This window comes from Gracilinanus agilis, chromosome 4, assembly GCF_016433145.1.
Source record: "Gracilinanus agilis isolate LMUSP501 chromosome 4, AgileGrace, whole genome shotgun sequence".
Lineage (NCBI taxonomy): Eukaryota > Metazoa > Chordata > Mammalia > Didelphimorphia > Didelphidae > Gracilinanus > Gracilinanus agilis.
This window is the reverse complement of record NC_058133.1, coordinates 102,674,775-102,698,756: the sequence shown is the minus strand read 5'-3', so window position 1 is coordinate 102,698,756 and position 23,982 is coordinate 102,674,775. Positions and strand designations below refer to the sequence as shown.

Below are 23,982 nucleotides of genomic sequence, written 5' to 3'. Positions count from 1 at the left end.
CTGAGAGCGAACGGGGGGGAGGGGAGGGGGGAAGTAGTGGGAAGGGTGGGGAGGGGGGGAGGCGGTGCGGACAACCCTCGGTAAACGAGGGGTCTGGGCGGCAGAACATCAGCCGGGATCTTTCTGCTTGCAGCTCTATCCAAGGAACTCAAAGCACCATACAGAAGAGATTTCAACCTTACTTCCGACCCCAGGGGCCCCCGGAATTATTCTCACACGCTTTAACGATTGGGGGAACCTGAGAACCGGAAGGACGTTACTTACCTAAGAGGAGCAGGTAGGGAAAAGAAAAAAAAAAAAAAAAAAACATCAACCACCCAGATGTCCCGCGTCCTAGTCAAGTGGAGCAGGGTGCAGTCACTCGGGCTTTGGGGACTTGGGGAGAAAAGTGAAAGGTTCTTCCTCAACTCCTTTTCTCTTTTCCAGGCGACTGGTCATGATGACCCAGCGAGTCTGGATAAGCATGAAGCTCTTACCCCTGATGGCCTTGGCCTGGTGTTTGGCCATCCCCCCAGCAAAGGCTGGCAAGGTGAGGATGATGGGCCGACGAAAATGGGATGTCTGGATCTATTAGTTTACATAGTTATGGCCAAAGCCTAACCCACTTGCCCTTCCCCAAAAGCAGCTGTAATCAGTTCCACTGTATTGTGGGGGGTTTAAGAAATTCTACTCATGGGCTTGTGGTGGAGTTTTCTAGGAGTCAGAAGATTTGAATTTGAGTCCTGGCTCCCACTGACTTCTGCTGCTCAGAACCTCAGTTTCCTCCCGTTGCAAAATGGGGGAAATTGCTCTGCCTCCTACACAGAGAGGTAGAGGAGAGTGCTTTGTACACCCTTAAATTGGTATGTTAATTCTCTGATCCTGTGTTTGGATTGAGAGAAGGAAGGGTTGAGCCCCAAATGGGAATAAATGAACATTACTGTGGTGCCCAGCAGTTCAACAGATGCTTGTCAAAGGCGTGCTCTCTGCATAGTAATGTGTTGGGGCTGGAGAAGCTGGTAAACAGTCCCTGCCTTCATGACTCCTATAGAGAAGGCAGATGATAGTAAAATCCCTTCTGCAAGAAGCTTTTCTCCGATCCCCATAACCTCAAATTTACTGTTTATATTTATTTGTGTTTATTCCTTTATATTCTGTTTATACTTATATATGTCCTTATTATCCTCCCCCATTTGAAAGTAGATTATTGCAAATAGGTGTTGTTTCATTTGCAGCTGCTAGAAAGTAATGGCAGTACGTAGATGGAGTACAGGGCCTGGAATTAGGAAGACTCAATTTCCTGAGTTCAAATCCAGCCTCAGATACTTACTAGCTGTGTGGGCCCCCCTCCCCCTCCTGCAAGTCACTTAAAGCTATTTGCCTCAGTTTCCTCATCTATAAAATGAGCTAGAGAAAGAAATGGAAAATCATTCCAGTAGCTTTGCCAAGAAAACCCCAAATAGGGTCACAAAGAGTTGGACATAACTAGACAACATCATTCCATTTATTGTATTTGAGGTTGTATCATCCTGAGCACTTAGCAGAATTCCTGGCACACAGTAGGTACTTAATAAATATTTGTTAAGTAATTAGGTAAGAGCACAATACTTGGAGTCAGAAAGACCTGGGTTTGAATACTGTCTCAGACTATGATAAATCAGCTTCTCTTTCACTTTCTTTGTCAGTGAATTAGGGCTATGGAGACCTGTAGTACTTATTGCCCAGGGTCCTCTAAGGCTCAAATGAGATCATGGATGTCAAGAGCTTTGCACACTTTGAAGTCCTGTATAAAATTCAATCATTAGGGGCAGCTAAGTAGCACAGTGAATAGAGAACCAGGCCTGAAGATATAGGAGGTCCTGGGTTTGAATTTGCTCTTAGACACCTAGCTGTGTGACCCTGGGCAAGTCATTTAACTCCAATTGCCCAGCCCTTGTCACTTTTTCTTAGAATTGATCCTAAGGCAGAAGATAAGGATTTTTCAAAAAAGTAATCATTGTTGTTATGGAGACCGGGGTAGAGAGGTATCAGGGGACAAGGATCCTTATAGTGGCTTTCCTCTCTTTGCCCCACTGAGATTTTTATCATCCCTCCACACTAAAAGGCTCACAAAACTAGGCAGTTTTCCCCAACCGAGACCCGCTTGGAAGCATGGAACCATGTCTTCTTAGAGTTTGAAAGCTCTTTAGAAATCATCTAGGCTCTTCATTTTATTGATATGGAAACTGAGATCCAAAGAGTTAAGTGATTTGCTCAAAGTTGCACAACTCCTGGCAGAACCAGGATTAAGATCTAAGTGTTGGGATCTATTATTCTGGGACTCAAAGTCAGAAACTTTTATCCAGGACAAGAGTGCACAGGTCCAGTCTTGCGGCAGCCATCCAGGGACTAGCTGAGCCTAGGTCCAGGAAAGATGAAGATGCAAAACCCAATTTGATTGGGATTAAAGAGAGGTGCAGACTTAATTCTATGTCACTCCAAAGAAAGCGATTGTTGATATGAGCTCCTTGTTTTCGCCTTTATTCCTTCAGCGTCTAGCATATTGTAATAGTTGTTCCCTTTTATCCTTGGTCCCTCTTACCTTTCCCAGTCTTATGCTTCACTCCTTTCAGTGTATTTTTTATCTGATTTGTTTTTGGGTCAATTCAGTTGTGTCTGACTCTTCTTAAATCCATTTAGGTTTTTCTTGGCAAAGATCCTAGAGTGTTTCGCTATTTCATGCTCTGCTCATTTTACAGAGGGGGAAACCGAGGCAAACATGGTTAAATAACTTGGCCAGGGTACACAGCTAATACATGTCTGGGACCAGATTTCAATTCAGGTCTTCCTGACTTCAAACCCAGCACTCTATCCTCTCTTCTACCCTGACAGCTGGATGACGTGGATAGATCAGAGTAAGGAAGATCCAAGTTCAAAACCAGACTTACTAGCTATGTGACCCTTGGCAAGTCCTGTTTGCCTCAGTTTAATCCTGTTTTGTTTAATTGTTTAATCTTGTTTGCCTCAGTTTCCTCATCTATAAAATTAGCTGAAGAAAGAAATGACAAGCAACACCAGTATCTTTGCCAAGGAAATCCCCAAATGAGGTCATGAAGAATTGACACAACTGAACAACATTTAACTCTGCCTCATTTTCCTCAGTTGTAAAATGGGGATAATAATAATAGCTACCTATCAGGGTTGTTGTGAGGCTCAAATGGGATAAAAATTGTCAAGTTATTAATGAGCAAAGTGCCTGAGACACAAAAAACCCTTAACAAGTGTTTGTTGATAGACTCATTGATAAAGAAGTCACAAGCCAGGGAGCTTTGCTAAGAGTCGAATCCAGGTGCTCTGCCTCCCATCCTGACGCCTATTTCCCATTCTCTTCCAGAGCTCTGAAGACATCCGATGCAAATGCATCTGCCCCCCATATCGGAACATCAGCGGACACATATACAACCAGAATGTGTCGCAGAAAGACTGGTAAGACATTGGCCAGCTCATGGGTCATTCCTCATGGGGCTTCCTCAGGAGGTTAGCAGTGCCCCCAAACTGCGGGCCTTCAGATGGAGACTGGCTGCTCCAGCCTCCTGATGGAGATGAATGCCGGCCACAGAGGCTTCTTTAGCGATGGGTGGGACTGGATGGCCTCCAAGGGCTGTTCCAATTCTGAGATGTTGTGATTCATGCACCTGTCACTTCTGGGGTTGAAGACTAACTATCTATATGGAGCAGCTGAGTGCCTCAGTGGATAGAGCACCAGGTCTGGAGTCTGGAGATCCTGGGTTCAAATATGACCTCAGCCACTTCCTAACTGTGTGACCCTGGATAAGTCACTTAATTCCCATTGCCCAGTCCTTATTGCTCTTCTGCCTTGGAACCAATATGCAATATTGAATCTAAGACAGAAGGTAAGGGTTTAAAAAAAAAGTTATTGGAACCCAGAGCAGCTGGGTGGCTCAGTGGACAGAATGCCTGGCCTGGAGTCAAGAGGACTAGGGTTCAAATGTGACCTCAGACACTTACTGGCCATGTGACCCTGGGCATGTCTCTTAACCCTAATTGCCCAGCTCTTGCTTTTCTGTCTAAGAGTTATTAACAGGACAGAAAATAAGAGTTTTTTTAACTCAAAAAGACTAACTATGGATGTTTTAGAAATTGTTTTTTCATACCTCTCTGAGGAAATAAGACTAATTTTCTGGAGAGGCTGAGTAACTCAGTCCATTGGAAATGGCCCCAGGTATCCTGTCTCCCAAATGAAGTCCTGTCTGTCTGGCAGAAGGGCAAGTTATTAAATTTCAGTCTTTGATGTTACATGTAGACTGAGATGGGGAAAGTTGGGGGAATACCCTCTGAGATGAAGGGAAGGAGAAGGGGGGGAAATAAGCTAATTCTTTATGCTTTTTTCAAAGCATTTTTCCATTATTCCTTTAGATCCTTATAATCCCACAAGTTGGCAAACCAGGCAGGTATAGTAGAAAGAAAACTAGGAGTCAGGAGTCCTGAGTTCAAATCATTACTTTGTCACTCCCTGGGCAAGTTGATTCATTTTTCTGGCCCTTCGTTTCCTTGTCTGTTAGGGCAGCTAGGTGGTGCATGGATAGAATGCTGGGTCTGTAATCTGGAAGTCCTGAGTTCACACCCAACTTCAGACACTTACTAGCTGTGTGACCCCGGGCAGGTCCCTTATCCTTGTTTGCCTCAATTTCCTCATCTGCAAAATGAACTGGAGAAGGAAATGACAAACCACTCCAGTATCTTTACCAAAAAATCCCCAAATGGCTTCCACAAGAGTTAGACATGACTGAACCACAACCACAAAGGATGGTAGGCTTTGATGATCATTAATACTCCTTCCAGCTTTGTATCCTCTGACTGTATGAGCAATAACACCTGTCATTTACAAAGCATTTCTAAGGTTTGTGAGGTGCTTTACCTACATTATGGATAGGCATTACAGTTATTTTTAGTCTCCATTTTACATATGAGGAAACTGAAGCTTAGCAATAGTAAGTGACTTCCCCAAGGTCATACAGCTAATAACCCAAGTCTTCCTGATTCCACTGCCTCTGGAAATATTATCTCAGAGCCCCAAAAGGTTGTGCCTTTCCCCAGGCTACCTGACAAATTAACAGTAGTGCCTTGAGCCTAGAATCCAGGTCTAAGAGTCTTTCCACATCATCCCTGGCAGATTCCACCAAAGCCACAAAACTGAAGGTTTGGGAAGGGATCCGTGGTTAGTTGGTGTGGCTGTGGTTTTAGCAGCAGCAGGGGATGATTTGATGAAATGGCTGGCTGTGCCTCAGCCACACACTAGATTTGTCCAAACCATGACTCCTTCCTTCCCTGAGTGCTGGAACAGATATTAGCAGCCCTGCCTCAGCACTTCTGGATATGTTCCTCCTGCCCAGCATTGCAGGAGACACAACTTGTGGTTCCTCACTGGGATCACACACAAGAATCTGTCTTGCTCTCTTCTCTTCCCCTCAGTGCTCAGAAGTGGGAGGATGCCTGACAAACAGCAATAAGACAGAGAATCTAGAAATTGGGGGGGGGGGGAGGATAACCTTTACCCTCTGCCTAGTATCAGTTTTTTTATTTAAAATTTAAATTAAATTAAAAAATTTTAATTAATTTTTAACATTTTAAATTAAACTTTACTTTTTAAAAATTACTTTCTGTCTTACTAAGTATTGGTTCCATGGCAGAAGAGAGTGCTAGGCAGCTAAGGTTAAATGACTTGCCCAGGGTCAAAGAGCTAGAAAGTGGCTGGGTCAGGATTTGAACCCAGGAGCTACTATCTCTAGACCTGACTCTCAATCCACTGAACTAGCTGCCACCACCCCCTCATACGCCTATCAATTCTAAGACAGAAGAGTGGCAAGGGCTAGGCAATTGAGGTTGTGATTTACCCAGGATCACACAATTGGGAAGAGGCTAAGAACAGATTTGAACCCAGGTCCTCTCAACTCTATCCATTATACTACCTAACTGCCCCAAATGGTGCTTTGTTTTTGAAGCGTGATTATTAAAAGAGGCCATGCAGCGTGTTTAAAGAGTTTAGTCTATCAGGATTTGGGAGACTCATACTTAGCAGCAAATTATTTTAGCCCAGCAAATCAAAATAACATCTCTTAGCCTCAGTTTCCTCATCTGTAAAAATGGGGGTAATCATCCTCAGACCACCTACCTGAAGGTTTTTCTATGAGGAAAGTGCTTAGTACGATGGAAAGAGTGCTTGGATCTCGAGTCAGATCAGCTGTATTCAAATCCTGTCTCTGCTGTTTAATATCTAGAACAAGTGACTTAAGCCCTAGGGGCCCGGGCTTCCCTCACCTGGAAACAGAGTGGGTTGGGTTAGATGGCCTGAGCGCCCCAGAAACGCGAGCCTTTGTTTCTTCCCGATCCGAGCTCTTGATTGGCTCAGCTGTCTGGGTCACGCTCATGCCTGGGAGCCTTCGCTGATCCTATTACAAGATTTGAGGTCACAGCCTCCCGGGATCCCCCGGGGCTTTGACTGAGGCCCCTGACAGGCAAACCCTGAGCCGATGACCCCAGTGCTTCCGCGGGAGGGAGCTGCGGGGCCGGGGAGCTTCGGGGCCCGGGAGCTGCGGGGCCCGGGAGCGGAGACATCTCTGGATATTTTTGTGCAAGTCTTTTTCCTTGTCGCCTCAGTCTAGCTCCTAAACTTGGTTTCATCTCCTCTTCCCTCCCTGCCCCTCCTGTGCCAGTCAGAGCGCCCATCCTTGCCTCCTGGGGGGTTCGCGTCAGCACTTTCAGGAGAACAATAGAGCAGCCCAGAAAGAGGCTGCTCTTCCGGAATTCTAATTACAAAACCCAATTCTAGTAGGGAACAAACGGGCTGGCTCAGCCTCAAAAACCAATACAACCCGAAATGGAGACGTTCTGCCCCCGTGTGTTCATTGCTGGTAACTGCAACTCCCAAAGAGTTGGTAGGATGGGGAGACGTGGGGAGAGCGGGAAGGAACCTCAAAGGTCAGAGAATCCAGCCTTCCCATTTTACAGATTTGAAAGGGGTTAAGTACTTTACTCAAGGTCAGACATCCAGTAAATATCAGAAACAGGAGCTGAACTCGTCTTTTTCTTTTCTTTTCTTTTTTTAAACCCTTACCTTCTCTCCTGATATCAGTTCTAAGACAGAAGAGCCACCAGAGCTAGGCAATTGGCATTAAGTGACTTGCCCAGAGTCACACAACTAGTAAAATAGGATTTGAAAACATCGTTTTCAGTCTGCCAAATCCAGTGTCCTCTCCATGACCTGCATTGTCCCCAATACCTCTCCAGAACAAAATAAACAATAAAAAACAGAAATGGAAATATTCTTCTCTCCCAGTGTTCACAAGTGATAACTGCAACTTTAAAGAGGTTCATAGAGTCACAGATCTAGAGCCAAGAGTAATGTTAAACTAAATAACTGACAGTTATAAAGGACATTCAAATTTTAAAATACCTTCCTAATGACATTCCTGTAAAATGTATGGTGTGGAGGCAGCCAGGTGGTTCAGTGGAGAGATCCAGACCTAGAGATGGAAGGTCTTGAGTTCAAATTTGATCTCAGACACTTCCTAGCTGTGTGACCTTGGGCAAGTCACAAAATTTAACTGTCATTTAATAAAAAGTATTTTTAAAAATTAAGCTCTTGTTTGTTCAAACAAATGCACTAAGCACTGGGTGTGATAGAAAGTTTAGAAAAGATATGTTCCTTGAGTCAAATTTACAAAAAATCAAGCCCCTACCATTTTTCTGCCTTGGAGTTGTTAATTGATCTGACCATTCTGGAGGGCAATTTGGAACTATGCTCAAAAGGCTTTAAAAGACAGCCTGCCCTTTGATCTAGCCATATCACTGCTAGGTTTATACCCCAAAGAGATCATAAGGAAAAAGACTTGTACAAAAATATTTATAGCTGCGCTCTTTGTGGTGGCAAAAAATTGGAAAATGAGAGAATGTCCTTTGATTGGAGAATGGCTGAACAAATTGTGGTATCTGTTGGTGATGGAATACTATTGTGCTCAAAGGAATAACAAACTGGAGGAATTCCATGCGATTTGGGCCAGGAATTGATGCAGAGTGAAAGGAGCAGAACCAGGAGAATGTTGTATACAGAGACTGATAACACTGTTGTACAATTGAATGTAATGGACTTCTCTACTAGCAGCAATGCAATGATCCAGGATAATCCAGAGAAACTTATGAGAAAGATGCTATCGGCATTCAGAGGAAGAACTGTGGGAGCAGAACTGCAGAAGAAAAATATATGATCGATCACATAGTTTGATAGGGATATGATTTGAGGCTTGGGGGTTAAAAGATCACTCTACTACAAATATAAATAATGTGGAAATGGGTTTTGAACAATGATACATGTATAACCCAGTGGAACTGCTTGTCATCTTCAGGAAGGGGGGAGGGAAGAGTGGAGGGAATAATGAATCATGTAACCATGGAAAATATTCTAAATTAAAAAAAAAAGAAAAGAAATGTTCTTGGGCCAGCTAGTTAGCACAGTGGATAGAGAGCTAGGCCTAGTGGAGGGAGGTCCTGTGTTCAAATATGACCTCAGATACTTCCTAGCTCTATGACCCTGGGCAAATCACTTAACCCCAATTGCCTAGCCCTTAACTGCATTTCTGCTTTGGAATGTATACTTGTATTAATTCCAAGACAGAAGGTAAACATTTTTTCAAAGTATGATATAAAAGTATCATTATATACATTTTATAAATTTTAATACTACCTGCTTCATACTGTCCCCAAAAGGCTGCTTTTTCCCATGTCACTGTGCTAGGGAGGGGACCCCAACTTCTAGAAGATCTTTTAGGTGGAACAAAAGCTTTACTCAGTCCTGCCAGGTTACCAAGGCTTTGGGCAGGTTCATGGCCACCAGTGTATTGTGGCACTTTCATTTTTGGCAAGTCTGATCACCAGAGATGACTTCTGGGTAATGTATTTTTTCTGGCCACAGAAACGCCTAAAGGTTTAAGAGGAAGTCCTTGACATCACATTGCTGATATTATCTATACAGAATCCGTATTTATTCCCCAGGACATCACTCTCATGGTGTCACTGGATCAGATGAGGCTGATGAGTTGGAGTGAAAGGGGAACCTTTTTTTGTATTGGAAAGAGCGCTGATTTTGGAGCTGGAAGACCTTGGGTTCTAGTCTCAGCTGGGTAGCTTTGGACAATTTCCTAGACTTCTTTAAGACCCAGATTTCTCTGGAGAAGAGAGTGTTGGACTGAATAATCTATACACTCCTTTCCAATTTAAAATCCAGTGATCATAATTGGTTGAAAGTGACCTCATTGATTAAGAGTCAAAAGGGTTCTTGGAGGTATTTGAGTTCATTATCCTTTTTTTTTTTAATGAAGTCCAGGGAGGTTTGGTGAATTGCCCAGAGTTGTACAACTAGTAAATATTAGAAGCAAAATTTGAACCTAGGTCTTCTCCACTCCACTTCCAAGTCTAATGCTATAGAATACTACTATTACTGCTTTACTGCTACTGCTACTACTACTACTATCACCACTTCTACTACTACTACTACTACTACTACTACTACTACTACTACTACTACTACTACTACTACTACTACTACTACTAGTCCAATCTCCTCACTTTGCAGATGAGATTCAGGAAGGACTTGCCCGGGGTCACACAGTAAGTGACTGAAGTTGGATTGGAACCCAGATCTTCTTGTCTACAAGTCTCTTGTTCTATTCACAACCCACTTTCTGCAGATATGTCTTGTTTTCTGTGCTTCTCTATTCTGCATTCCTGCTCCACAAAGAGTCTTCTGGTATTAATCATCCATTTTAAAAGGTCCCCAAGGAGACAGAACATACTTCAGGACCAAAGAGAAAGCCATTCTGGCCCCCATTTAGCTGTCCCCCATTTAGCTGTCCCCATCATCACTTCTACCCTTTCACTCACATTCTCTCAAGCAGCAAAGTCCTTCTTTGATTAACCTTCGCTCTAAAGCTTTCGTCTTTCCACTGTCCCATGCTTGTTCATGGATCGCACCATAGGACAGAGAATGCCTCTAGTGTCCTCCTAGACCTTGGCAAGGCCAAAAGCAAAGAAGAGGAGAAAGCTTAACTTCAGGAAATTTATTGGGACTTCCTTGGTGTTGCCCAGCCTATACAGTTGTGTTCAGATCTTTGTGATCCCATTTGGGGTTTTCTTGGTAGAAATCCTGGAGTGATTTGCCATTTCCTTCTTCAGCTAATTTTACATTTGAGGAAAGTAAGGCAAACAGAATTAAGTGACTTTCCCAGTTAGTGTCACATAGATTGTAAGTGTCTGAGGCCAGATTTGAACTCAGGAAAATGAATTTTCCTAACTCCAAGCTCAGTGCTCTATCCACTGTGTCACTAGCTGCAACATTTATATAGATAAACAAATTCAGAACCATACAAGAAAGGAGAGAGCATTAGACTTGGAGGATCAGGAAGGGCTTTCTGTAGGAAGTGGTATATGTCCTAAGCTTTGGAACTAAGATTCTAAGAGGCAGAAGCAAAGGAATGTATTGCAAGCATTGACTATTCTAATATCATTAATTCTGCCATCGTCTTAATACAATTAATTTCACAATATTAACACTTTGCTGGCACAATTTTCTTCAAAACAGTCATAGTCTTAACAAAGCAGCTCTACGATTCCCATGGATTTCAGTAAGGTTTAATATAGTGGTTTTATCATTTATGGTTTAGGTTTTATGGTGGCCACAGGATTGGAGATATCTATAATATTTAACTTCTCTGGTATGATCTATGAGAGAACCTCTGACGAGGGGAGCTCAGGAAGCCTGGGACATATTTTTCCCCCTAAAACTCTTACCTTCTGTCTTAAAATCCATACTAAGGTGGGGGGGGGAAGGTGTACCTGGGTGGCTCATTGGATTGAAAGACAGGAGGTCCTGGGTTTGAATTTAACCTCGGACACTTCCTAGCTGTGTGACCCTGGGCAAGTCACTTAACCCCCATAATCTAGCCCTTATCACTCTTCTGCCTTAAAACCAATACACAATATTGATTCTAAGATGAAAGGTATGAGTTTTTTAAAAATCCATACTATTCATTTATTCCTTCAATCCCATCTTAGCTATTTAATGCCTGTATAGCCCAAGCAAATCACATTAACCTGGCATAGACTCAGTCTTTGTCTATGAAATGGGTTGGTGATAATTGCACCAATCTCACTACTGGGCTCTCATTCTGAGCCTTTCCCACTTAATAGAAACTTCAGAGTGTACATTCACGCTAACACTGTCTGCCAGCTGATGAATAAATAAAATGAATGGATGAGAAAGCAAGGTCGGCTCCACATCATAATGAGACATTAGTACAGGAGGGCTGTGGATCCCCTCTGCCTCTGGGGCTGGAGTTAGGAAGACCCGAGTGCCTCAGACACTTCCTAGATGTGTGACCCTGGCCAAGTCATTTAGCCTCTGGTTGTCTGACAAAAGGATTCACTGGAGAAAGACATGGCAAACCATTCCAGTACCCTTGCCAAGAAAACCCCGTGGATGGTCATGGTCCATGGGGTCATGAAAAGTCAGATATGGCTGAACAACAAGTACCAGGTGGTCATCCCTGATGAGCAATGATCCAGCCTGTGCTTAAAGACCTCAGAGGAGGGGACACTGACCACCTTCACAGGCATCCTTTTCCATTCGGGGGCAGCTTTAGTTGTTGGGAGGTTTTGTCTCTTGATGTTCCTCTCCGACGTTCCCCAATCGCTTCTGACACTGCCCTTTGGGACCACTTAGTCCCATTTTGTTTCATTTCCCATCCCTCTGTCCATTTTCTGGTCTCCTTCCACGTCCCCATGGCCCCTTGCCTTGTCTCTGCTCTCTTTTCATTTGTTTTCCTTTCTCTTTCTGTAGTAATTGCTTACACGTGGTGGAGCCAATGCCCGTACCAGGCCATGACGTAGAGGCTTACTGTTTGCTGTGTGAGTGTAAATATGAGGAGAGAAGCACCACCACCATCAAGGTACCTCGTCCCCAATCCCAGCCTCCCCAGGCTCATTTCTTCTCCCATTCTTCCCCTGCACCCCATCCTCCAACTCTCCACGAATCCAGAGCCTACTGGCCTGTTTCCTCCCACACATCCATGGCGTACACAGAGCTGCTCCCAGCCTTCTCTGGCCTTCCTAACTGGCCTCTCCGCTCTGGCCTCTTTCCAGCAGGGCAGAATGCCTGAGGTTCTGTCTCTTGCTCTGGCCAATTCCAATCCATCAGTGGATCAGCAAGCATTTTTTTTTTAGTTCCGGGTTCTCTCCTTCCCTCCAGCTTCTCCATCTGTGTAATGTGTGGCCCCCATTACACATATGAAGTCTTACAAAATATATTTCCATATTAGCAGGCATCAATTAAGTACTTCCTTTGGTGCAGGAGCTATTCTAAGCACTGGCAATGCAAAGGCCAAAGGGAAATGATCCCAGCCCTCAAGAAGCTTATGAAAACTGCTAGGTGGCTCAGTGGATAGAGGGCCAGCCCTGGAGTCAGGAGGTCCTGGATTCATATCTGGCCTCAGACCCTTCTAACTGTGTCACCCTGGGCAAGTCACTTAACCTACCCCTTACCATTCTTCTACCTTAGAACTGATACTTAGGGGGCAGCTGGGTAGCTCAGTGGATTGAGAGTCAGGCCTAGAGATGGGAGGTCCTAGGTTCAAATCTGGCCTCAGATACTTCTCAGCTGTGTGACCCTGGGCAAGTCACTTATCCCCCATTGCCTACCCTTACCACTCTCCTACCTTGGAACCAATACACAGTATTGACTCCAAGACAGAAGGTAAGGGTTTAAAAAAAAAACAACTGATACTTAGTATTGATTCTAAGATAGAAAGTAAAAGTTTTTTCAAATATGGGGGAAACAACTTATTGCCTGATACTTTCTTTCCATAAGAGAGAGGACCCTCCAAGGACCTCATAAATGAGGGATAGTACCTGGGAGCTGGGAAATCTTGGACTAATGTTCTCATACTTTCCCATATTCCCATCCTCAAAAAAATTTTTTTAAATGAATGAATTAAGGAGTTGTCATTTAGTCATTTCAATTGTGTCGAACTCTTTTTGACTCCATTAGGGATTTTCTTAGAATAAAGATACTAGAGTGGCTTGCCATTTCCTTCTCTAGTTCATTTTATAGATGAGGAAACTAGGCAGACAAGGTTAGGTGTCTTGCCTAGAGTCACTCAGCAAGTAAGAATCTGACATCGAATTTGTTAACTGAGGTCTTCTTGACTCCGGGCCCAGAGCTCTATCCACTATGCCACCTAGCTGCCCATGAATCAAGGATACAGTAATATATAGTAATATAAATCACTTAATACAAGAGAAATCTACAGCCTGAGAACCATCTCTGATGACTCTGTTGTCCATTCTTCTCTCTAGGCAAGACTCATCTAATCTAATGTATAGAGGACAATTTTTTTTTTTAAGTTTTGGACCAAATCTGTAATTTCATTGAAATGCCAATGTAAATCTTTGCCTGTTGTGCAATGGAGAGTCTTAGAAAACTGCTTGAGACTTGCTCCAGGGACTTGCCTTGGGACATAGCCTGGGTATGTTGAACATGAGATTTGAACCCAGGTCTTCCTAGTTCTGAGGTTGATTCTCCAAGTTCTAATTTTTAAAGCCTGCAGGCAAAGAACTGTTCTGCCTCCCCTAGTCAAATGTCTTTTTACCCACCCTCAACCAGGAAGTTCTTTTTGCTGTCTAACATAAACCTTTCCTGCTGCCCTTTATACTTATTTCTTCATACCCTCTAAGGAGGATCAAAGAAGGAAAGGCTAGGATCCTTGTGCAGAATTTGCAGAGATTTCAGCTCAATTTAAGGAAAAACTTAATCAACAATTAGAACAGTCCAAAAAGTAGAATAGGGCTACCTGAAGAACTGATAAATTCTAAGTGTATCAGAAAGAGCACCAAGCCTGGAGATAGGAGGCCCTGGGTTCAAATTTGGTTTCAGATACCTCCTAGCTGTGTGATCCTGGGTAAATCACAACCCCAGTTGCCTAGCCCTTGCCACGATTCTGTCTTGGAATGGATACCAAGGTGGGGTTGGCAGTAGCTAATTAGTTTAGTGGATTAAAAGCCAGGTCTAGAGAAAGTAGGTCCTGGGTTCAAATCCTGCCCTGGCCCTTTTCTGGTTGTGTGATCCTGGGCAAGTCATTTAGCCCAAGTTGCCTAGCCCTTACTGCTCTTCTATCTTGGAACAGAATAATAATTTTAAAATAGTAGGTAAAGATTTTTTAAAAAATAATGAGCTCCCTGTCCATCTTTGGTGTATATTGTTGGAGGGATTTTTGTTCAGGAGTAGGTTAGACTGATAATCTGAAGGCCTTTTAAGCTGGAATTCTATGATTTTATGCAGTGAATTCTTCGGAGTCAATTTGCTTCTTTCAGACTAAACAATGGGACCTACCCTAGGCCAGAGAGCACTTCCTCTCTTGTGGTAATTTCTTTGTGTTCACACCTTTCAGGGAAAAAAATAACAGATGTCTCTCCTTTACCACCCCCTCCCCAACACACTCACATACACACATACAAGCACACCCCTTAGTTATCACCCTGTCAGCTTATACAGACTTAATTCCTTTCATCTTCCCTCTTGAGTCAGCCCCTCCCTTAAGCAGGTTCCCTCTCCTTCTCTGAACTCCCTCCAGTGGGGCCCCACCCTCTCGGGACCAGATGTCTGAGCCCATACCCTCTGTGTGCCAGATGTCACCTCACCCTGTTTGAGGGAGAAGGGACTTCCCAGTCCCAAGACCTCATCAGACATAGCCTTCTAATCCCATGGATTTCCCTGCAGCTACTTTTCCGAGATGACCTTCCCGCCAAAGCCTGCTGTAGAACTGGCCTCCTTCTTCCTTGCCCCTACTTAGGATGGGCTTGAGAGGCAAGGCTGAAAGATCATAGATCATAGCTTTTAAAAATTGGAGGGGTTATCTCGTCCAACCGTATCATTTCATAGGTGAGGAAACTGAGATCCAGGGCCACGAAGGGATTTGCCCAATGTTACAATGTTGACAAGTGACGGACCTGGGAATCAGGAATACTCTCCCTTGTGTAAGGGAGAGAAATAGCAGGCTCTAAGAATGGGAGAATCCAGATCCCAAGTGCCTTTGACCAACAGTCCTAAGCTCACTCGTCTAAGCATTGCTCTAACTCATAAGTAGGAGCCAGTGGATAGAGTGCTGGACCTAGAGTCAGGATGGTCTGAGTTCAAAGCCTCAGACCTTTACTAGCTGTGTGGCCCTGGGTAAGTCACTTACTCTCTGCCTACCTCAGTCTCCTCAACTGTCAAATGGGGATAAGAACAGTATCTGCCTCATAGAATTGTGAGGATCAAGAGAGATAATATTTGTAAAGCAGCTGGCATATAGTAGGGGCTTAATAAAAATGTGTTTGCTCCTTCTCCCTTTAGGAAGTCTTCAATGACTGTTTTTTCCCACACTCCTCATTTGCGCTTATTTTTGTTTTCAAGTATTTGTGGCCTTTTTGTGGGGACGGGGGAGATGATCTCCTTCTCTAGACTGGAAGTTCCTTGATGACAGGATTCAGTGTTTCTTTAGTTTCTGTTTCCCCCTGATGCCTCAGATGGAATTGTGCTCAGGAATCACTCAGAAGGTCAGCTCTGGCTCCGTCCCCCATTGAGCCATGTGCTTTCTTGACAGGTCATCATCGTCATCTATCTGTCGGTGGTGGGTGCCCTGCTGCTCTACATGGCCTTCCTCATGCTAGTGGATCCTTTGATCAGAAAGTCAGATGCCTACACACAGCCACTACACAATGAGGAGGAGAACGAGGTAATGACGGTGGGAGGAAGAGATGGGAACGATGGGGAGGAACAGGGACAGGGAGGCCACCTTGGACCATTGGACTATAAGAAGAGGCCACTGTGGTTCTCTGTCTACTTGTGAGGGGGAAGCCCCATCCCTTTAGGGCATTAGACAGCTAAGGACAGTAGTAGGTACAATCACTGACTTGATGTCAAATTCAAATATCACTTTAGATTCTTATTGGCTGTATGACCTCGGATAAGTCACTTTACTCTCAGCCTCAGTTTCCTCATCTATAAAATGAGGATAATAATTGCAGTATCTAGCTCATTTAGGTTGTGACAAGGATCAAATGGGTATAATGGGTAAAGCATATTGCAAACCTTACAGTAATACATAAATGCCAGTTGGAATGATAATAAAGAGAAGGAAACAGCAAACCCCTCCAGGATCTTTGCTGAGAAAGTCCCAAATGGGGTCACAGAGATTCAGACATGACTGAAAAAGGACTAGACGATAACATCATCATCATTTTCATCATAGTTCTTATTATCTATTTAAATTGAGTGCTTCTATTACACTTGTCCTAAGTGGATTACTTGGCAATTTCCCACCTGGCATCCCTTCCACACCCCTACATACAGGAAAATAGATTTAGAGTGAAAAGGGACTTAGAGGCGGTTGGTGTTACAATGGATAGAAAATTGGACCTAGCCTCAGGAAGACCCGAGTTCAAATCCTATCTAAAATAGTTACTAGTTGTATGACCCAAGGCAAGTCATTTAACCTCTGTTCAACTCAGTTTCCTCATCTATAAAATGAGGATAATAATAGCACCTCCCTCCCAAGGCTTTCATAAAGATCAGCTGAGATGATATGTGTGACATGCTTTATAGACTTTAAAGTGCTTTATAACTCAATCTCCTTATTGTACAGAGGCACAGGGAGATTAAATGACTTGCCCAGTATCCCACAGGGAGTATCAAAACCAAAATTATTCAGATCTTCTTATTCCAAATCCATTCTTCTTTCCATTGTGTTATAGTTAAAATTAGTTATTTACTTTGCTCTCTCATGGATATACCCCAAATATCTAGTAAAGTTCATACACATAAATGTTTGAACAAGGACTTAGTAATCAATCCAGCAACTTCCTTCACTTTCATGTCCCAAGAGACGTCCTTATATTTTGATGAAAGTCTTACCCCAGGGCACCTCAGTGCCTAGGTTGGAATCGCTTCGTTTAAGAGAGTAAGTGTTGGGGCAGCTCAGTGAATAGAACTCCAGGCTTCAAATGTGACTTCAGATATTTCTTAGCTGGGTGACCCTGGGCAAGTCATTTAGACCCCATTGCCTTCTGTCTTAGAACTGATACTAAGAAAAAAGGGAGGATGGAAGGGACACAGCAAGGGGGCTTAGTGGATAGAGAGCCAGGCCTGGGGACAGGAGGTCCTCAGTTCAAATTTGTCCTCAGACACTTCTTAGCTGTGTGACCCTGGGCAAGTCACTTATCCCATTGCCTAGCCCTTACAGCCCTTCTGCCTTACAACCAATACACAGTATTTATCCTAAGACAGAAGGTAAAGATTGTTTTTAAAAACTGATACTAAGATAATAGGTTTGGGTTTGGGGAAAAAAAAAGAGATTACCTGTCTTCCCATCTGTCCCTTACCTAGCCAGAAAGGAAGCAGATTAACCAAAATACTTGAAAGTATTGATAAAAATAGGACCTAGGAGTCCAGGTTGCTAGGTACACAGAAGGGGAAAAAGATCTGAAAAAGGATTTGGAAGAAGAGGAAGGAAGGAGATGATAGATTCATTCATTCCTGCATGCATGCATTAATGCGTTTAATAAGTCTGCATTAGATCCCCACTCTTTGCAGAACACTGTAGTAAGTAGGTACTACGAGGATCTGAAGATGGAAGACCTAAGTTCAAAAGCCACTTCTTTGGAGATATCACTTAGCCTCTGGGGCCTCAGTTTCCTCATGTGTAAATTGAGTGCCTACTATTCCCAAGGGCCAGTGATAAAACATGCTACCCACCTCCTGATAAGAAAGGTGATGCCCTCGGGGTACAGAATGAGATCTTTTTGGACCAGCCAGTTTGGGAATTGACTTTGCTTAACTGCATATTTGTTAGAGGCTTTTGTTTTTCTTCTTTTTCAATTGGGGAGTGATGGAGGTAGGAGGGAAAGAAAATAGATTTATGTCTACTGAAAAAAATTTAATAAAAAAAAAATGAGATGGGAATGGAGTGGTGACAGCTAAATAGTGGATAGAGAGCCAGGTCTGGAGATGGGAGGTCTTGGATTCAAATGTGGCCTCAGATACTTCCTTAGCTGTGTGACCCCTGGGCAAGTCACTTTAGTCCTAGACTTTCCCATTCTCTTGCCCTTGAACCAATACTCAGTCAATTCCAAGACAGGAGATAAGAATTTTAAAAAATATATGTAATTGGGAAATACTTAACAAAATAAATAAAAATCCAATAAACAGATAACATTACATTTTAAAGCTAAGTCAATATCTGGCCTGCAGAGCTCTGTACCCATTATTTGTCCTTATTTCGATCTGAGTTTGACCCCCCTGATCTAAGTCACAGTTCTTATTTTTTTTATGTGCGTCTGGCAAAGCCTAAGCAGTCTGATGAAGCGAAGGGGTCCCTCCCTCCCCAGAATAACATACCCCTAAGTGAAACCTACCCAAATGTATTCATAGATAAAGAGTGAGCAGACTCAAGGATCAGGCTGCTCTTCCAAGTGAAGGGTTTGACCAAAGGATTCTTTGGCCATCCCTGTCTTAGTTGGACCAGGCACCAGCCTTAGCTGGCCTCAGCTCTACCCTCCCCTCCTGCCCCTAAGCTTCCTGTTGATCTGATTTTGACTGAGGGTGGAGCACAGAGGATGAGCTTTTCCCTATTGGGGGGTCTGTGTTTCGGGAAGGGGGTGGCGCTGGCAGTTGGGTGGTCTGATGTTCAAGGGAGGAAACTTCGGCTCCCTACCTGGTTATTAATGTGCAGTAATAGCAGCCCTGATAGGGGAGGGGCGAAGCTAATAAACACATGGTGATTAGGGGTAATGTGGTAATTGCAGTCCTGGCTGGGGGTGTAATTGAGAGATGCTGCCTGGTGATTATACAGCCTGATGCTGCTATTTCCCTGGAATGCATGGCTCTCAGGCATGGCCTTTGTTATGTCTCTAGCCACCATGGATACAAAGCCAGGGGGAAGGGTGTCAGACTCTGTGCCAAGGGCAGGCCCCCTCCTCACCCCTAGGAAGAGGTTCTTCTCTGACTTTTAGGGTGATGATCATAGGATCAAAGATTAAGAGTTGGAAGAGATTTTAGTGATAACCTAGTTAACCCTTCTCACTTTTTTTTAAATCTTCTATCTTAGAATCAATACTCTTTATTGGTTCGAAGGCAGAAGAATAATAAGGGCTAGGCAATTAGGGTTAAGTGACTTGCTCAGAGTCACACAACTAGAAAGAGTTTGAGTCCGGATTTGAACCCAGGATCTTCCATCTCTAGGCCTGGCTTTTAATCCACTGAGTCAACCAGCTGCCCCCCAATCCTTCTTCACTTTATTATTTATTTATTTATTTTGAGCCCTTACCTTCTGTCTTAGAATCAATACTGAGTATTGATTCTAAGGCAGAAGAGTAGTAAGGGCTAGGCAATGGAGATCAAGTGACTTGCCCAGGGTCACACAGCTAGGAAGTATCTGAGGCCAGATTTGAACCCAGGACCTCCCATCTCTGGGCCTGGCTCTCCAATGAGCCACCCAGCTGCCCCACCTTCTTCACTTTAGAGAAGAATTTAAGGACCAAAGACCTGCCCAAGGTCACCCAGGTTGTTGGAGCTAGAACTTAAGCCCTGACTTTCTATCTTCAAATCCATCACTCTAATGATATCTGTCTTCCCAATGGACAAAAGTCCATCACGTAGAAGAAGTAACTGATTTGTCTCTTGTTCAAGAAGATAGAACTAGCACCAGCTAGTAGAAGCTACAGGGAGACAGACTATAAGAAACAACTTCCTAATGATCAGGGCTTCCTGAAAGCGGCACTGCCTGCCTCATGAAGCATGAATCTCCATCCCTGGAGATGATCAAGCAAGAGGCTAGATGGCCAGACCTGGAGACAGATATTTTTATAGGGAGCAGGAAGTTGGACTAGTTGAGAGATTCCCTTTTGGCAGTCTGAGGTAGCCAGTCTATAGGCCTTTTCTCCGAATAATGGTTTAAAAGTATTGGGTAAAGGCTAAATTTTAGTTGGATGTGAGTGAAAAGGAAGATGCCATTTTTTCCCACTCAAATCCATAGAGCTAAGAATTCATAGACTAGATTGGTTATGGTATATTCAGTGTTGAATAGATCCTTCCAGTTCATGCAGTTCAACTTTCTTATCATAAAGATAAGAAAATGGCAGCCAAGAAACATCAAGTGAATGGTTCAAGGTCATAGAGAGATTAAGGACCAAGAGCTTGAATTTGAAACCTGATCCTCTGTCTCCAGGCAAGTTTGTCTTCCACTGCCCCATGCCCTCTGATGTTCTGATTCCATTCTCAAGCTCTAATCAAATGTTAGGAAGAATGGCTCAGGCCTGCCTCCCTTGGTGCCTCTTCTTCTGCCAGAGATATTCATCTTTTCCCTTGTTGTGTGAAATAAAACACCAGCAGACCAGAAGTGAGTGCTCTTAGAATGGGTACCAATGTCCCCTGAGGACCTGAAACCTGCTGATATCCTCTGAGCTCCCCTGGGAATCTGGCATCTCCTCCAACATCCCCTGGGCTTCTGTGTAGTCCTTCTACCTGATGACTCCTGAATGGCCACTCTTCCTTTCATTTCCTTCCATTCCTGTCCCCTTTACCTATCTCTGTGAATTCTTATCCTTCAAACAAGAAATTCTTGTGAAGTCAAACTGGGCTCTGTGCTAATAGTTATACAGGCACAGTCCCTACCCTCTAGGGCTTTGCAGCCCAAGATAAACTTCCACAAGCAAATATATATGAAATAAATAAAACAAATTTAATGTTTACACTCTGCAAAGACTGAAGGTTTAAGGGCATTAGTGGACTATGAGTGATATAGGGTGATGGGAAATTCATTTTTAGATAATGTCAGAGTGGGAGATGTTATCTCCTCTTTGGAATCTTAGAAGAGGTAGGATTCATAACTTACTCAAAGGATGGAAAGAAGAATGATTGCTCTGCAGAGAAGAGCACAGTACCACAAGATTTAGAGACAGAGGGGTCTTAAAAATCATCTCCAAGGGTTTTTAGCCTTTTCTGGGTCACAGATCCCTTTGGCAGGCTGGTTGATGCCTATGAACTCCTCAGAATAATTTTGTTTAGTGCATAAAATAAAATGCAGAGGAAATCTACATTGAAATACAGTTATCAGGGATAGCAGGGTAGCTCAGTAAATTGAAAGCCAGACCTAGAGATGGGAGATCCTAGGTTAAAAAGAAATACAGTCATCTATGTTGGGTTTTTTTGTTTGTTTTGTTTTTTAAACCCTTGTACTTCGGTGTATTGTCTCATAGGTGGAAGATTGGTAAGGGTGGGCAATGGGGGTCAAGTGACTTGCCCAGGGTCACACAGCTGGGAAGTGGCTGAGGCCGGGTTTGAACCTAGGACCTCCTGTCTCTAGGCCTGACTCTCACTCCACTGAGCTACCCAGCTGCCCCATCTATGTTGTTTTAGAAAACAAGTTCACTAACCCCAAGTTAAGACCCCCTGAATGCAACCCCCTCTCATTTTGCAGGTGAAGAAACTGAGGTCCAGAGAGATTAAGTGATTTACCTAAAATCACATAAGTAAAGACGTATCAAAATAGGATTCAAATCCCAAACTGAGAGTATTACTCTTATAGCCCAGTTAGTAAGGATGCCCATAACCTGGCATGTGATCATGCCAACACATTAGTGCAGAGCTGGTACAGGGGAAATGAGCAGCCACCATAAACAACTGAAGCTTTGGGGAAACAAGTTGAATAAGATAAATAGCTTCCCCTCTATTTTCCCTTCTGATTCTGCACTGATTTGTCTCTGCTTCTACACAATCATTCCACTCATCAGTTCTTTGAATTTTGGAATTCTGACCATCTTAGGACTGACCCGTATTGGCCTTGTGGTTTATAGTTGTATGACTGCTAACTTGAATCCTGTCCCTCTCACCATAAGGAACTTGCCCTTTTCCAGGATTCAATTAATCACAAGAAAGAAAAGGACTTCTGGGTTCTTTGACTCCAAATCTAGTACTTTTCCAGTATACCATGACATGATGTCTATGGCAGGTATTGTTCCCCAAGTCCACGATGAAACTAAAGAGAGTTCAGGAGCCCATCTCTACATAGTGCCTTTAAAGGAGAGAATGACTGGACTTTGATTAAATGGTAGGATTTTAGATTCCTCTTTATAGGAAGAAAAAGACAGCTGAGAACTAGATAGCCTATTAGGATTCCTTCCAATCCAAGGCATCCAGAATTCCTTGAAAGTCAGGGTTCTATTGTATCAATCAAAATGTCTCCTGGACCTCAAGCTCAATTCTCCCTGAGGGTCCAGAGCTGACTTCAGAACCTTGGGCCACCTGGGAGGTCCACTGAGACACCATCAGACAAGAAATCAGATGGCCGGGTCACATTTCCATGGTCAAGAGTAGTGGGTAACCCACTGATTCTCTGGACACAACTCCCCTAGCCAAGAAGTTCTCCCAGAGGCCATAGTGATTGCAAAGGCAGCAGGGCACCCTTTCCAGTGTCAGACCCGGAGTCCCCAGAGCAAGATGAAAGCCTGTCCCTTTCCCTTTGAAAACTCTGGCAAGAGCCACCCCAGCCTCCTGATTGCTGTATGCTGCCTTTTCTGGGATTCCAGCAGCATTAGTGCTAATCCCAGAGCTCAGACACCCTTTGAAAGGAGGAAGTGAGCATGTTTGCTTGGACACAAACGACAAACAGAGGGTTTTTGTTTTTCTCAGATGCACAGGTTTAACCTTCTTTGAAGGGAGAGAAGGATAAGCTATTCATAGAGGCATCTAGCAGCTCCCTATGCCACATGGCTTGGTCCTTCATGAGTTAAGGAGCCTCCATGAACCAGGAAACCATGCATTATCGCAAATAAGCATAGAAAAGTGCTCTGTAAACCTTAAAGCATCATATAAATGCCAGCTATCATCCTTGTCATCTTCATCAGCATCATTATTGGTTCATCTTGGACCAGACCCAGTTTACTTGGTTCAGGTCTTGGCACCATATTTGCTCAAATTGGATTTCGTGACCTCTTAGGTTCCTTCCAAATCTGAGAGTCTCAAAGATAGATATTTATGATAGAGACCCTCTGAGAGACATAGCAGCAAGGTGGTACATTCCATAGAGTGAAGAAGGACTTGGAGTCAGCATAACCTGAGTTTGAATCTTGCCTTAGATACTTCCTAGTTGTATGACCCTGTGCAAGTCACTTAACCTCCATTTACTTTATATTCCTCAGTGGCAAATTGAAGACACTTTCCTCCTAAGGTTGTTGTGATGATCAAATGAGATGTCATATTTAAGGCATTTTGAAAAGTTTAAATAGAAATGCTACCTAGCTGTTATTATGTAGATGAAGGCTCAAGTTTAGTGGCTAGGGAAAAAAATGGGAATCATTCAATGGAGAAAAGGAAGCCCAAGTAAAGACCAAAAACGACTTTTACACAGAACAATAACTGGTTATTAATCATGCATATTATATAATTCATATATGCAGATCTCTGTACTGAGTGCTACAAAGGGATCCAAAGAAAGGTGTAAAGCATGAATGCTAGCAGTAAGGATCTTCCCATCTAAAGATATAAAGATATCCGTTAATAGATCCAAAGAGTAGACATTTAAGATTAAATGGGGTGTGAGGGCAGTGAGGTGACTTATTGGATTGAGAGCCAGGCCTAGGGTTAGGAGGTCCTGGGTTCAAACTTGACATTAGACACTTCCTAGCCATGTAACCCAGGGTAAGTCACTAAGTTCTCATTTGCCTAACCCTTACCACTCTTTTGTTTTAGAACCAATATGAGTTAAACTGGTTATTAATAGAGGGAGGGAAGGAAAGACAAAGAGAGAGAGAGAGAGAGAGAGAGAGAGAGAGAGAGAGAAGAGAGGAAGGAAGGAAGGAAGGAAGGAAGGAAGGAAGGAAGGAAGGAAGGAAGGAAGGAAGGAAGGAAGGAAGGAAGGAAGG

The 23,982-nt window shown here is 43.4% G+C and overlaps 1 protein-coding gene across 1 annotated transcript in view; it reads left to right on the top strand.

Moving 5' to 3' along the window:
* The first annotated feature begins 193 nt into the window (after nt 1–193).
* The window catches only part of TMEM9 (transmembrane protein 9), a 31,897-nt gene continuing 8,108 nt past the window's right edge, over nt 194–23,982 (top strand). The window contains exons 1-5 of the mRNA XM_044673892.1: nt 194–277; nt 427–529; nt 3,353–3,444; nt 11,870–11,978; nt 15,669–15,800. Of these exons, the coding sequence (XP_044529827.1) occupies nt 437–529; nt 3,353–3,444; nt 11,870–11,978; nt 15,669–15,800 (426 nt within the window). The 5' untranslated portion in view covers nt 194–277; nt 427–436. The remainder of the gene's footprint in view (nt 278–426; nt 530–3,352; nt 3,445–11,869; nt 11,979–15,668; nt 15,801–23,982) is intronic.